This window comes from Gouania willdenowi, chromosome 4, assembly GCF_900634775.1.
Source record: "Gouania willdenowi chromosome 4, fGouWil2.1, whole genome shotgun sequence".
Classification (NCBI taxonomy): domain Eukaryota; kingdom Metazoa; phylum Chordata; class Actinopteri; order Blenniiformes; family Gobiesocidae; genus Gouania; species Gouania willdenowi.
The window spans coordinates 30,263,009-30,279,390 of NC_041047.1; the positions used below are offsets into that span (position 1 = coordinate 30,263,009).

The window sequence follows — 16,382 nt, forward strand, 5'->3', positions numbered from 1 at the left end:
CCAGCGTCAATAGTGCTTCTCCCATTGGTTTTCCAATTGCTCGAATCGGGCCAAACGAGGTATTAGTGAAAGGTCTGCTCCGCCCGAGTCCGAAAATGTGCCTTTCTCCTGGGTAAAGTCATAACTGCGCCTGTTAGAGGCGAAACACACAATTGGGGTGCAAAAAGAAGTACTCATTTCATGAAAAATGCGCCACCAGCGGACGCGTTTTATTGCCCCTCCAAGTCCGAATGTGTGATTTGTTTTTGGATAGGGGCTGAATTGCACCCGCTGGAGGCCACTGAAGTTTGGTGTGCGCCAGCAGTAGGGGCAATGATAGCTCCGTTACATAACGTGGCTATGATTTCTGACCTGCCCATTAAATCCAGAACACAGAAATTTGAAACAGTTTGTGAAGCTTAGCTCCACAATTACATTATACTGTAAATGGTTGAATGGCTTTTTACATGTTTTAAGGAATACATTTATGACCTATTTAATATGTTTAGAAGAAAACGGCTGAATTTGCTTAACACGGTCTTTAAGGGTGTACTTACACTTTAAATGCAAAATAAATAAATATGACTTAGAAAAGACAAGACTTAAATTCAAACATATGAGGTCAAAAACAGAAGAAATATTTAGTCTCCATTTACTACGCTTAAATCTTATATATTGTTGTACGATATTGTTTCACAAAATGTTGCATAGCCAAGTGTTAAACCATCGTGTCAACAATCAAACAAAGATGTTGAATCAGGGTTATCAATTTATTGATTTTTTATAGCTTAAATATCAGCTGGCACTACTTACCACAGTAATAGAGGTATAACTCGTCTCTGATGGAAACGTGAAGACTGTCGCTGTGGTAACAGGACTACTAGGGGGAGGGGTCACGATTAACCCAGTTGTGCAAATATGAACCTGAAAACAAAAGAGGAACAGTGATCATTAATAGGGTTTCTGTGTCTGTTAAAGCCTCACTTATCAGTCATTAGCATCAGATTATAGTCAGAGTGAGATGTGTAACTTCTATCACAGTGAGGGTCACAAGAATGTGATTGCCTGATCCGAGGGCCACATTATCAACATTCATGTTAGCATTTTTAGAAGAATGACCAATCTGAGCATTAACACAGGAAACAACAAAGGATTTTGTCTTTGTACTCCTTTTCTGTGGTTTCCTTTGTGTTTTATTCTGGATTGTTAGACTTTTTGTGTTTTTTTTTTATTCATTTTGTCTATTTTCTTGTCAATAGGGCATATGTTTGTGGCCTTTTGGGGTGTTTATGAGCTATTATGTGTTTTTGTTATATATCTTTTGTGTATTTTTCTGTCATTTTGAGTAATTTCGTTGGCATTGTGTCTTTTTGAAAACCTTTTGTATATGTTGTTGTTTTTGTAGACAATTTGTTCAGTTTAAGTGGTTGTTTAGTGTGTCTTTGTTGTCATTTTGTGTATTTTATGAATCATTTTAAAAATCTTTTTTTGTGTTTTTGTTGAGCTTCATATTACTTCCAACTTCATGAATTACAATTTTGTTTTGGGGGACGCATAAAATTAGACCGAGGGCTGCATTAGGCCCCCGCGCCTGTGTCTGATTGTATGCATGGTGTGTTCACCAACAGCATCATATACATACAACCAGAACATTGGCAGCCAATCCACTGACAGCCAACTAGTTTAGTATGTACTGTATATGTATACATTCTGTTTTTTATAGTTTTTGTATATATTCTGTTTTTATTGTGCACTTTCCTTTCTTGCAACATGTTTTTTATCCTCTTCTATCTGTATTGTGTACAGGCACATGTATATATATATTCCTTATCGTCTGCTGCTGAAACTCTGCAAATTTCCCCTTTGTGGGTCGAATAAAGGACATCTTATCTAATCTTATCTTATCTTATAAAGTAATCCTGCCTCATGTCACATTGTGGTAAATGAATACAACCAGAGAGCAAAAGCAGAGCAGGGCTTTATATATCAGTAGAAACTCTGAGCTTTCCACAGACATTAGAATGGACAACAGGCAAACAGGTGACTCAACAGAATGACGTTGATTGGTGGTATAAAGAAGGGTGGATTCCCCCTGTGTGGTCAGCCACACACACACGTGAGTCACGATCGTGTCCTGTAACAAGGCTTCTCTGTGCCTCTCAGAGGACTGGACAAAGCTGTAGAACTAGAAAAAAAAAGTGTGCGGTTCCAAACGGGTTCACATGTTCCCCTTGATTCTCCTACAGTTCATTAATAATCAGATCAGAGAGTTTATATGTATAGAGAGGCGTTCAAAAAGGATTACTTATCGTTAATTGTGCTTTTTACTACACCTTCTGAACTGTCATCTGCAAAATTATAAAAAAACAGACTATGTAACAAGAGGAAAGTTTAATGTCAATAAAGGCAATTCGGATTCTTATTATAATGTCAAGAAAAGAGAAACAAGAGAGACTTTAGTTTGGTTTCCAGCAACTCTTAAATCTCATTCAAGGGAGTGATTTACATTACTGTTCTGACTAAAGGACAAAGTATTGAGGAAAACATCAGATTTTACTGGCATAGCTTTGTGTTCAAACCCAGCACAGTAGAACTGAAAGAATTTATCCAGCCTGGTTCCAATTACATCTCTGTACATGTGTACAATCCATTAATGAATAATACTTCTTCAGTTTAAAACATAGTTTAAGTTTTTAAAAAAAGGAAGAATGTGACTTAAAAAAAGAAAAACCAACAACAACCATTCAATAAGTTCAACTATAGCTACAGTGTGTAAATATGAGGCACTTCCAAACATATTTAATTATCACAGTATGTTAACAAAAGTTTTGTTATTTTGTTTTGAAAGATTTTATGAAGCCTCGTGTGTTTTGATGACACAAATGTGATATTTGAATATAAAGCATGTTTCTAATCTGCCTCTAATTAACACACAAACACCTATAGTGAAGAGTAAACATCAATTATGGAGCTTGTTGCATGAGTTTGGCTGTAGTTTGTGAAACTGGGTCCGACTGTAAAGATGAGTTGTGACTGCACAACAGAAGCTCCTCATAGCGTTTATATTATAAACGTCATTGATGAGACCATTAATCTGCCCAGTGTGGAATACAGTGTGGTTTCCAGATTCAATTTCTTATCCCTGATTACCTGTCATCATCAGACCAGAGCTCCAGCTCACTCTACTCTACTGAACTGTCCATTTATCAACTGATGCGATCAAATAAAAACAAAAAGACAATCATCAACATCCCCCGCCAGAATGGTTGTCATTATAACTCACAACCTTTTCCCAAATGACCTAAATCTAAGAACTTTAGATACATACATAAGAAAATAATAGCACATCAGAATAAAAAAATACTAACTATCTCAAACAGTTTCTAAGAAAAGGTGTTCCCTTTGAAGATACCTTGAACAGAGTAAAAGGGCAATATCTCCGAAAAAAAATAATTGAGCGCTTCTCATTTTCAAACTCCATCAAGGTATTGATACCCTGAAGCCACACACCGAATTGGTTATCCTATCTTATACGGTTTTGAAAAAAAGCTGTCCTCTTTAACTCGGACGGACGGACCTCAAACCTATACCCCCTTCACACTTTGTGGTGAGAGATAATAACAATACGTAGAGATGCAGGTGACAATGACAAAATTGATCACATTTTTGATTCAAGTAAAGTCCATAAAGACAATTCAGGGTTAAATTAGCAAAAAATACACAAAATTACTACAAAAACACAAATTAACAGAGAAATACACAAAAGAAAAACACAAATACTTAATAGGACAAAATACACAAAATGAGAAAAGCAAATGCACAATGGGACAACAAAAAAAATACATAAAAGAATAAAAATAAACAAAAAGACAACAAAAGACACAAAAGAAAAAAAAATACACAATGGGACAACAAACATCCAAGAACAACAACAAACCAAAAACATACACAAAACAACTCAGAAAAACATCCAAAATTCCTGAAAAATACACAAAAGAACAACAAAATACACAAAAGGAGGAAAAAATACACAATGGGACTGGGACATTTATTAACAAACAGCTGCATAGTATGTAAATGGTAAATGGACTTGATTTTATATAGCGCTTTATCACCACACTGAAGCAGTCTCAAAGCGCTTTACACATCAGCTCATTCACCCAATCACTCTCACATTCACACACCAGTGGGACAGGACTGCCATGCAAGGCGCTAGTCGACCACTGGGAGCAACTTAGGGTTCAGTGTCTTGCCCAAGGACACTTCGACACATAGTCAGGTACTGGGATCGAATCCCCAACCTCTCGATCAGAAGACGACCCACTACCACCTGAGCCACTGTCGCCCTCTATGTGCCACTTTTGCCTTTTTTTTTCAAGAAGGGACAGCACGTGTGAGTGAGTTCTGTAGTGTGGCTTGTTTAGGGGAAAGGTCTGGGTTAGGACACATTCAGCAATTCATTTAACTCTGCATTACATGTTGTCCTGAAAAGTAATGACAACTAAAACAAGTATTTTAATATAAATTAAGCTATAAGCTAAAAATATATGGATATAGGTGATATTGCAATGTTCTATATTGCCAAAATAGAAAACTCGATATATCTTGAATCTCAATATATTGTCCAGCCCTAGTCTGCAGTTCCATTGCATGAAAATAAGCATTGCAGCCTCTACACACTGCTTTAGTAGCAGGCGTGGAGTGGCCCACCCCTCCACGCCTCCCCCTCACTGTAGTTCAAGAACATGGCAAAATAAGAAAGGCCGGCATCTCCACCAAACAAGTCCGGATGAACTACGGCTGGGCCCGCAGAAAGTCGTGTAATAGCACATACCACAATCTCGAGAATTCAGTCAAGAGAAGCTCTTGAATTTTGCTCATAGAATATCCATGTCAAATTACAGCCCGATTCAACAAGCATTAACGGAGGAGGCTCCCCCTGGCGCCCCCGTGGCACATACAGAGTAAAGGGCTCCATTCATATATTGGTATGTGTCAATGATTTGGTACCACCAACTGTCGCAATATTTGACTCACAAATAATTGAAGAAAAGACTTTAATGGAAAATGCCAAAAAAAGGGGGGTGGTCTGTAATCAAATTGTGCGAGGCATAATTGTAATCTACTTTGAATTATAGGGGTGTCCCAATCTGATATCAATATCGGATATCGGTCCGATATTAGCCTGAAAACGAATATCGGATTAAAACTTCCGGATTTACAGTTTTATTATTTTATTTTCTTCCCCAATTCATTTTTTATTTATTTTGTTCAATTGTAGAATACTGTAGATATCATGTTGAAGGTTCAAATGTATGTAACCAATTAGTTAATGATAAATGGGTCAGTTTTTCTCATACCTACTGTTACTGACTATTGTTCTCTGTTTGAGTAACATCACTTGATCAAGCCTTTTCTAACATTCCACACTACAAAATAAGTAATTGTAATTTTTTTTTATTAATTTTTTTCTTTTTTTTTTCTTTTCAAAAAAAATGCATGATTCATGCTGATATCGGATCAATATCGGTATCCGCCGATACGCAAGGCAGCTATATCGATATCATATCGAAAATGAAAAAAATCCCTATTGAATTACCTTTGAAACGATATCACATGACTATGTTCCCAGAAATGAACAGATGGAAATTAATGGAAGTGGGGGTAGGCCCCCGGGACCGATTTAAAAAAAAAAAAGGGGCTCAGAGCATCTCATCATATATGTAGGCACATCCACGGCCCCACATTCAGACCCTGTTTGCTACTGCTGCACAACCCACCTCTGTTGGTAGCCTATTGCCCCTCCCCGGGTTAACTACCGCGTTTTAGCAGGTGTAGCAGGCCCAGTAGGTAATACATTTATCATCTGAATCTAGAGAACCTAAAAAATAAACACAAACCAAGCATTTATCTTATCAGCATGGGGTGAAGTAATGTTCTAAAGTTGGGCTAAATAACTGTGTTTTGCCTTGATGTTAGTGAGGATATTTCAGAACGTGTGTTCAAGCACAGCTTTGCAAAGCATTCAGGTTGGGAAGGTTCCGCTTTTTGATTATATATACACATGTTGATTACAAAAGATGGATGAATTATCTCTGCCACGAAGAATCATTTATTTAAAAAAATTAAAAAAAAGACATTTTATTTAAAAAAAATCAAATTTTTGTTGTTATTTTAAACCATGCAACACATTATTATGTTGTCTTAAGTTGACAGCACATGTTGAATCTTTTTGTGACAAATATGCTTGTTTTTTTTCTTTTTCTACTTTCCATAACACAAAAACAAAAAAGAGACAATTCTTATTTTCTGTATTTAAAGTTGAGCTTTAATCAAACAAAAGTATATTTTATCTGATTAGTGGATTATTCAATGGGATAATCGATAGAATACCCAGTTACCAAAAATATTACCAGAAATATAAGGCCTAATGGTTAAGTAAACAGACATGTAACTAGAGGGTCACTGGTTCAAATCCACCTTGGGTTGTTGTTTTGGGCCCTAAACCCTAATCTTAAATCAATAAAGGACACATTATTATATTCAATAACTGCAGCCCCAGTTGACACACAGAGCACAACTTCAAGGCAAAACCTGCAGTCTATCACACAGGCTCTGACTTCCTCTGCTTCCCTCTGAATATCTCACCTGTGAAGGCGCGCTGCAGGAGAGGCCCCCGCTGAGTTCCCCGATTCGAGCCGCTGCCGTGGGGTTGCTGGAGCTGATGAGAACCGGCCCGCTGATCTCCATGGAGTGTCGCTGGGGGGGAGGAGCGAGCATGGGTTTGTGGGACATGGTGAGAGAGGTAAAGGAATGCCGCTTCTTGCTGTTCTTCTTCTCCCCTGCTCGCTGGGCACCATTGCTGTGGGGCCCTGAGGAAGGCCCCTCGCCAGAGTCACCACTGGAGTCTGACGGCTTGTCCAACTCTATAAGCTGACGAGCCGCAGAGTTGAACTGTTGGGAAAGCAGGGAACAAAAGAGATGAGAGAAAACAATAACATAATTCAAATTAGGTAGTAATAGAAGTAATATAAACATTTCTTTAATCAGCTTAACGGATGAAGAGAAATACCCAAACAAGGACTAATCAGGTGTTTCACTAAATTTATAATTAAAGCTTTATTGGAATACTACTACAAAGTGAGTAAATACATCATAAAAGTAAGCTTAATAAATGTAAACTAACCTAACTGGATTTGCATTTTCTGAAGAAAATGCAAGTTAAGATGCAGGTGCTGACCAGAATCACTGAACACTGCATTAGCAGTAGCCTAGCATTAGCATTTATTAGTATTAACATTAGCTTAACAACAGCCTAATATTAGTATTAGCGCTAGCTTATATTAATATTAGCATTTGCTAGCATTAACCAAGCATTAATATTAGTCCAACATTAGTTTAATATTAGGGTTAGCTAACATCAACTTAGCATTAACATTGACCAAACATTAGCATTTACCTAGCATTAGCTTAACAATAGCCTAATATTAGTATTAGCACTAGCTAGCATACGCTTATATTAATATTAGCATTTGCTAGCATTACCTAGCATTAATATTAGCCCAACATTAGTTTAATATTAGCATTAGCTAGCATTAACCTAACATTGGCTAGCATTAACATTGGCTAGCATTAGCATTGACCGAACATTAGCATTTACCTAGCATTGGCATTAGCAAGTATTAGCACTGACATAACCTTAACACTAGCCTAACATTAGCATTAGCAGGCATTAACCTAACATCAGCTATCATTAGCATTGACCGAACAATAGCATTTACCTAGCATTAGCAAGCATTAGCACTGACAAAACATTAACACTAGCCTAACATTAGCATTTGCCTAGCATTAGCATTAATCTTACAATAGCTTAGCATTTGTCCAGCATTAGCATTAACCTAGTTTTAGCCTAGCCAATGAACCCTTTGAATAACATATGAATATTTTTAATGTTGAACGGTTGAAATCAATTGAAGAATGGCTGAACAGCTGAAGTTAAAAGTCGTTAAATCTTAAAATGCTGAAATTTCCAATGGAAATGAATGGGGACATTTTTCAACAAAAACATTTATTCAAAAAAATTTATAAAAGTTACGAAGCACTGAAGTACAAGCAGCCTTGTGCTAAAATTTTGCCACCTTTTGATATTTTAATTGTAATTGGTCATAAGCTGAAGGAGTTGAAACGCGCCAAAATTCTGTGCCTCCTGCATCCTCACTATTTATGATTTTAGTGTGCTTTGCAATCATAATTTGCTCTGAAAAACATGCACATTGATTAAAAGCAGAAACACAAAACATGCAACTTCAGAAGACACTTGCTTTCCTTTTGAGGGAGAAGGTAAAATAATTACATCCCAGCAGTTTCTGACAGCCTGCACGGCTCATGTTTGTTCAAGGTTGTTTGTAAAAGACAATCTGTATGAATTGTGTATGTAACTGTAAATTACACAACAAGCTCAGAGAAAGCCAAGTAACTGAAACACTGCAGATGAAGCTGCTGGTCCTCTCAGTATGGACATGTCACTGCTCTGAGTAACTGACGGTTCTCAGAAACAGACGTCTTGGAAACCCTCTCAGGCACTGAAACCTAACGCCCGACTGTGAAGTGAAAATCAAAGAAGGGAATGCTGAAAGGGTTAATCACAGGCTGTTTCTACCTGCTATCACACGCTGCCCTGAGCGGCACCCTCTACTTAAACATAAAAGCCAGGCGTTTCCTCCCCCCATTCAACAGAGAGCACGCACTGGCTCATCACAACATGTCAGCACATTAGGGCAGACGTGCAGGACTTACAGCAAAATACCAGGTGACGCCCTCTCACCTCCATAAACTAAATACCGCCTTTATGGTGAGTGCAGATTACTGTGTATACACAACTGAAAGGGCAACAGAAGCTCCACAGGCTATGGAAGCACAATGACCTAAATATGCACCGATTATGGAAAACAAGACAATTTAGGTCACTCTATATGTTTATCACAATAGAGCACTTCAGTTGTTTATCAAACCACAGTTTACAGTAATGCAAAGGCACAGCACTGTGTCATTCTGCCATAAATATGTCTTTTCTTTAAAGAACGTTATGTCCAGGCTGAAAATTGTGCGGTTCTGAATCTGGGAAATCTTAAATGTAAAAGAAAACCTACAAACCATTGGAGATGAGAGGAAACTATTCCACCCCTGCACATCTATCCCAAAAAACCAGCATCTGTCTTTAGGCAAAAACAGAAAAAGACTCAAAGTTGTGTCATTTATTAAATCGTATTTGTCACACAGAAAAAACAGCCATTTGGTCAAAAACAAACAAAAAGAATCGTATAGAGCAAAGCCGTTTGTTAGTTCAGCCTTCATATGACTAAATCTTGATGTTGAAAAAAGACTACGAAAGGCGTCAGAAGGATCTAAAGTCATGTGACACCGGCTCAGTGTTGATGATTGTCATACTTCTTAAAACATATTTCTTACCTCCACATATGAGATGGGGAAAATTCCAATTTTATCTCCCAGCATTCCCTCTGCCCAGTTTTCATCCACTCTTCGAATCACAGTCAGGATATCGTCCTAGAATTTACAAGAGGATGAAAGGAAATGATTCATGTGCAAATGCAGAGTGTTGCTCATTGTTGGGGACAAATCACTGAATTAAAGAATGAAATGAGGAAAAGTTTTAAAGCTGCTTGAGAAAAAATAAAAATAAAAAAATCAGATACAGACAGTGTAGGCCTCATAAGTCAATAAATTGAAGTTCATTAGCTTGAGAAAAATTATGTAAATAGTTGAAATCTTTGTACATGAGGCTCCAGGACAGTGATTCACTTGACACCATTTTTGTTCTAGTTTGTTCCCGGTATTCCCTGTGATATAATCGCCCTTGATATTCAATTTTAGACCGCCATTGTTTTGCTACAACTTTCAGTCCTTGAAAACACTAGAAATATGTTAATATGTCACTTTACTAGCATTTTTAAGGCAAACACAAAAAAAAAAAAATCATGGTAAGAAAGAAGAAACGCTTTTATGCATCCGTCAGCAGGATTCCACAAACTTCTCTGACAATGTCAACAAAAACAGTGGAGAGCAAAACAAACTTCTGAGCAGCAATATCAACATTTTTTGTTGAGCTAATTATCCTTAATTTATTGATCTGTGAGGCCTACACTGTGTCTTTATCTGAGGTCCAGGAGAAAAAGCACAGCACTCTAAGAGCTCACACTTGGTGTAGAAAACTCCTGCGTAAGCGTGGAGCTCATTCTGCTCACGTGGCACAAAACTGATGAAACTGATGACAGAATAGAAAAAAGGGGAAGTGTGACAGAACTGCTGGATATTCGTAACTGTTTAATTATTGTAGTTAAGCAAAACCGCACAGTATAATAAAGTCATTCTCTGAGGCCTAATTACAGCTGCTCATAATGAAGCCTGACTCTCAATCTAAACAGTTTTTTTGTGACCAGTGATGCTGACTCCGATCTAAAGTCACCACGCAGACACACAAATGTGGAAAATCCCTGGTTGGAGAGCAGGGTGTCACAATACTGCAGGGTATTTTTGCTTTACCGCGCTGACCGTGTGGCAGAGGTTAAGCCGACTCACCTTGGAGAAAGGCAAGCAGTCCTTGTCGGCCTCTTTGTCTTTGAGCTCAAAGTCGTACAGTGCCTTGCACTGGGGCGGCGGTTGCGGCAGCGGCTTGATGACCTGGACAAAGTTTGTGGGGAAAAAACCGTGGACTCCACCCATCTCCCCGTGGTACCAGTTCTCATCCACCTGACGACGGAGGATGATGATGTCACCTTTGATGAACTTAAGGTCTCCTGGTTCCTTGCCGTCGTAGTTGTAAAGTGCCTTGGCACATGGGAGCTGAGGTACACCCTAAAAAAGGAGTAGAAAGTGTTGGATGAGAATTAGTAATTCAGGAGGGGTTGTTGCTGAAGGTTAATCTGGGATAAAATCCTCCTGATTTAAAGCTTTTGACACTGAAAACATACAGTATAAATCAATAAATAATGAGGAGGGAGGACATGGATGAGTTAAACAGATCGGTATTAATGTAAGGCCGTGCAATTAATCGGCATTAGATTATGATTATTACACTCAACGTTTACAAAAATAACAATCGAGAAAAGACTAATATATAATTTAAAATTCTTTATTTTTATTCTCCCCCAAATAAAATGGTACAGTGCCCGTCGGAAGTATGTATTCATATAGTGGGAGCTTAAGTAGAGTTGTCAATTATAGCCAAATGCGTATGTGTTTGAAGGTTGGATATACAAAGATGTGCACATACTCTGTACTAGTGTTATAAAGGGGTTTATTTGCGAGTGCAAAGTAAAATAGCGTGTGCGATTTCCCTGGTTACATTTTATGGGACATGCGCATGATAAATGTGTTTTTTTTTTTTGTTTTTTTACTCATTTTTTAAAAAAAATTGTTTGGTGTATTTGTAATGTATGTTTTTTGGAGTCTTTTTGTGTGTTTTTGGAGCCTTTTTGTATATTTTTGTGCATTTCTGTTGTCATTTTAACTTTTGTGTACTTTTTGTATAAATATTGTTTTTTTTGTTTTACATCATTATGTGTATTTTTGTATCTTTCAGTTGTCTTTTTGTGCATTTTTTGTATAATTATTGTTTTCTGTTGCCATTGTAGTGTGCTTCTGGAGTGATTTTGTGTATTTTTGTATAAACAGTCAGTTTTGTGTATTTTGAGTCACTTTAATATTTTTGTTGTCGTTTGGTGTGTGTGTGTCACACACGCACGAGCTTTAGCCGCGCACATCAGTGGCCACGTTTACATGGGAGCTTTAATTTCTCTTTAAAGTGGAATAAAGGTTAATTCCTCTTTAACCTGACCTTGTAAACACATAATTTCTAATGCTAATTTCATTCCAAATTAAAGTTCATTCCAAATTAAGTGGCTGGTTTATTCCATTTTTAATTCTGAATTAGATAATTCATCTTTCTTGTAAACACTTCACTTGCCTAATTCAGCCTTAAGTTAACTCTTGTCGTTCTGCGCTTGCGCGATTTGTGCGGGTGACGACATAATCCAAGATGGCCAGCCTAGACTATTTAATAAGAGCCTTAAAAGACATGGATATAATGAAAAGAGTGGATGGACGGAAGCATAAACATGCCAACTTTCACACAGAGTTATTAAACACACACGGACCTCGGTAAACACGGTAAACGGAACAGGCTTCACCGGACGGCTGGCACTCGGACCTGGAGAAGGAGTAAATGCGTCCCCGTACTGCATGTACAGAATCAGAATCAGAATCATCTTTATTCGTATGTTGTACACACGAGGAATTTGACTCGGTCAACTACAGGCTGTAATATCATCAAGTTTATCATTTTACCAGTTGTTAGAGCTACTATCTTTACCAGGGAACAACTATTTATTCCTGGTGATTGTTTTCCAGAGTTTTACTGGGATTTTCACCAGTTAGTACCTCCTATCTCTCTTCCGGTCCGCGGTCCAAACTGAAAACGTGTGTTATTGTCCAGCTGCTGCTTCAAAACTACAATCAAAATAAAGGTGAAAACAGTTCTCATGTGGTTGTCTGTGTTATAGCCGACAATAAAATGCTTCTTGTGTTTTTCCCAATAGACGCGATACGTCACATTCGTCCCCTGTCCAATCAGAGCCTTCCCAACCCCAGACCTAAAGCGGAATTAAATAAAGCCGAGTAAATCGGTTTTCCATGAAAACATCAATTTGGGAATTACTATTTCCATGTAAACAAAACACTTTAATAAATGAATAACTAATTCTGAATAAAAAAACATCATGTATCCGTGACCATTGTGATGTAAAATATTCACTTCCAAACAAACATGTTGACAGGCACGTTCAAAGTCCATGAAAACAGTCACAAGTATCTGCCATCAAAATTTACCACTGCATTTTCAGCTCTCCCATTTAAAATTCCAAAACCAACATGAGAAGTATAACTTATAAAGAAATAGAACGAGTAAATACATTATATTTCACACTATAAATCAAAACTGATCTCTTTAGTGTGGTAACTCTGCGTGATTCTGGCGACATAAGAGGACTGAATGCCTCGTGCTTTCCTCCCTCAGAGGACAGTGTTGTATCCCAGTCTGAAGTCCTGAAAGGCTCATTGAGGAAGTGACAATCCAGAGAAAGAGGGACAGCTAGCGAGGGGGAGTAGCAGGATAGAGAGGAATCAATGTTCCCTATTCAGAATGGGTGTCCATTAGGACGGCTTCTGTCTAAACCCCCCCCCCCCACTATTTATGCCAGTCTTGGAAGACCTTCTCAGCAGTGATCAGAATCACAAGCACCATAAACTAGTATGAGTAAGTGTTGGAAAAGTGGCTAGGTAAAAGAACGTGAAGAGCGGCAGACAGGGAAAGAGTTAATGCTGAGTTAGGTGGAAGCTCTGCAGTCTTGTTAAAGTCAAATGAACCGTTTAAAGGCCCAGAGAAGAATAAACGTGTAGAATGAGGGTTGATGGTGAACCAGGGTGACATTACCCCTCTGCAGAGAATCACTCAGCCTGTAGCACAGAACCAATGGCTGTCTCACTCTGGCTCTGCTGCTCTCTCCTGTGGAGACCAGGAAAGGAGGGGGGTGGAGGGCTGCTGTGCTGCACTGAAACTGGGCCTCCTTTCAGGGGAAAAGCTGGGCTTTTGAGCCCATACAGGCCTGTCAGGAAGTTTCGTGATAAAAATGCAAATGAAAGTGGAAACTGGGATTTTTTTTTTTGTTATAGATGACAGAAAAGGTCCATGCCTCACAAAACCAACAGGACCTGATTACATGGTAAATATGAAATGCTTGTTTCCTGTGAAACTGTGACATTCAGAGCACTTGTTTGGACACCAAAGCCTTTGCATCACAGTGCTCAAAGCCAGGATTGTTTCTCAATGAATTGCATAGCAATGGCAAAGGTGACACCAAGCATATGGACATTTTATTAATTAAATATGACTAAGATAATAGTTTTACAGTTTTAAAACACAGAAAGGTCAAATAGGCATTATCATAATTCCTAAGCGTTATGTGATTTGAAGGAATTTTTAACATTTAAACATTTTTTTTAATGACTTTAAAATACTTCTTACGTCATTGAAAGACGACTTGAACAACAAATCTACAGTTCAAAATGAAAGAGTAAACTGGCTAATCCCTTTACACTGTACCAAATGCCTCCACAACGATATGATAAAAGTTATCATAGAAGGTTGGTCTTATAAATATATTAATTAGGAGGAAGCAGGAAGTCCAGTTCTTTTTAATTCTGTCAACTCCAGGTTTGAAACCACACGTGTGCTCTAAAGAAAAATGTTTTTCCACTTGATCATCAATGTCTGCTTACTAAATATGTGTGAGTTAATATAAGAATTCAATATGAAATGATGATGTGCAGGAGAGAGAATGATGACAGTGAACTAGACCGTGTGCAGCAGACAGACGATCACAAACACTTAGTCCAACATGCAGAGCATCAGCTGGTGTGAGCCTTTACTCCTCCATAGTAGATAATGCAATTAGACCTGTGCGCTAAGGGGATTTAGTAGTCATAGTGCTCTCTTCCTCAGCGCTGGATGATAAATGAACTACAGTGTTCTGCTCTCTACTAGCACTGGCAAATGTCAACAACATGTGATCAGACAGGCATGAAAACATAAGCCATGCATACATGCAGCAGCAGCACAAAGGCATGATGAGATGTCTACCACAGTTTTTCTGAAATGGGGGTACCCCTGTAGTGCCATAGGGGTACGCAATGGCCCTACAGGGGGTACTTTAGAGAAAGAGAGAGATTTATTTTATTCTATTTTTTGTTTTTTGAACAAGACAAATGGGGGGGGGGGAGAAAAGCATTAAAAACATGGGGTTTTATAATGTTTATTTTTAGTTGAAATTTATAATCACACTGAATATTACCAGTAACTCACCAAACAACAACAAAAACACATAACAAGAGAAAAACATAACAAATAATTAAAAGAACAGACAAACTACAACAAAGCACACAAAGTGGCACCAAGAACACACACTAAGAAAAATACTATTACCAGTAACACACACAAAACGAACTACTAAATGAGAGAAAAATACACAAGATCACTACAAAATACACAAAACTAACACACACATAAAACGACACCAAAAACACACGCACTGAGATAGCATAATTTAAATAATACCAACAACAAATAGTCAAGCCCTGTGTGAAAAAAGTAGTTCTGTATGCGGCTGCGCTTATGGTGTATATGTATGAATGACAAACTATATCTATCTATCTATCTATCTAACATACAAAAACAACAACAAAAACACAAAACAAGAGAACAAAACAAGAACAAAAAATAACATAATACACAAATTGGTGCCAAAAACACAGAAAATAATGATAAAAATTATCTTGATTAAAACATGAACTGAAAATACAAGGATCAGTCTTGGTCCCACATTAGGATGGAGATGACCAGAAAAGATAAAAACTATAGAAATAAATCTATAAAGGAGCCACTAAATACTGTTTCATTCCACGTATTTACAAAACAAGATTCTTTAAAAAGTGTGTTATCACTCATTCATTCCATCATTATGCTCTAGAGTTGTTTTTTCACAGAATTCTGGGCAAAATGTTGTAATCAAACATAAGGGGGTACTTGCATTCAAAAGTAAGAAAAAAAGGGGACTTGAGCCAAAAAAGTTTGACAACCACTGGTCTGTCTGTCTATAGGACTGTAAAATACAACATGTTTTGTGTGGGGGGTTGTTACTAGGGGTGAGTATTGGCAAGGATGTTGCAATATACGTATCACGATACGATATCACGATTTTCTACCCACTTAATATTAAAATTAAACGTAGAGATGAAAAATGAAGTTGCTGTATATGTTCATCAGAAGATATTGATCATTCAGAGGACAAATTGAGTCAAAACTATTTGCTTCAAAACATCCTATTTATTATTTAGTATTCGTGTTTTTTGCACATTTTCACTGAAAAAAGAAAATACAGTTACACACTGCCATCATAAAGTGCAACAAGTTTCTTTTCACTAAAACTACTGTGTAGAAGTCTCAAAGTAACCATGACAACACAATGATGGCATTGTAACAACTAAGTGAGAACATCAAGGATAAAGCACCCTGAGTTACTGACAATGCACAAAAATAATAAAAAATAAAATCTCCTATTGTGTCAGTTTAAACACTAATCTAAACAGATTATATGAAAATAAAGTGCCTGTGCATAGATACTGTAAATATTGCAGGAATTACACACTGCCATCATAAAACCAACTGCATCAAATAACCATTGCAACACATTGAAAGCATTGTAACCACTGAAATATTGCACAAATACACAAAAATATTGATTAAATATAAAAAAATCAATTTAAAATGGGCA

At 37.5% G+C, this 16,382-nt stretch overlaps 1 protein-coding gene across 2 annotated transcripts in view; it reads right to left on the minus strand.

The window, feature by feature from the left end:
• The window catches only part of sh3rf1 (SH3 domain containing ring finger 1), a 52,613-nt gene that overhangs the window by 12,346 nt on the left and 23,885 nt on the right, over positions 1-16,382 (minus strand). For both annotated transcript variants that reach the window (XM_028445183.1, XM_028445182.1), the window contains exons 3-6: positions 10,576-10,851; positions 9,448-9,543; positions 6,628-6,933; positions 793-903 (exon numbers count right to left, since the gene is read on the minus strand). In XM_028445183.1, coding sequence (XP_028300984.1) covers positions 793-903; positions 6,628-6,933; positions 9,448-9,543; positions 10,576-10,851 — 789 coding nt within the window. The remainder of the gene's footprint in view (positions 1-792; positions 904-6,627; positions 6,934-9,447; positions 9,544-10,575; positions 10,852-16,382) is intronic.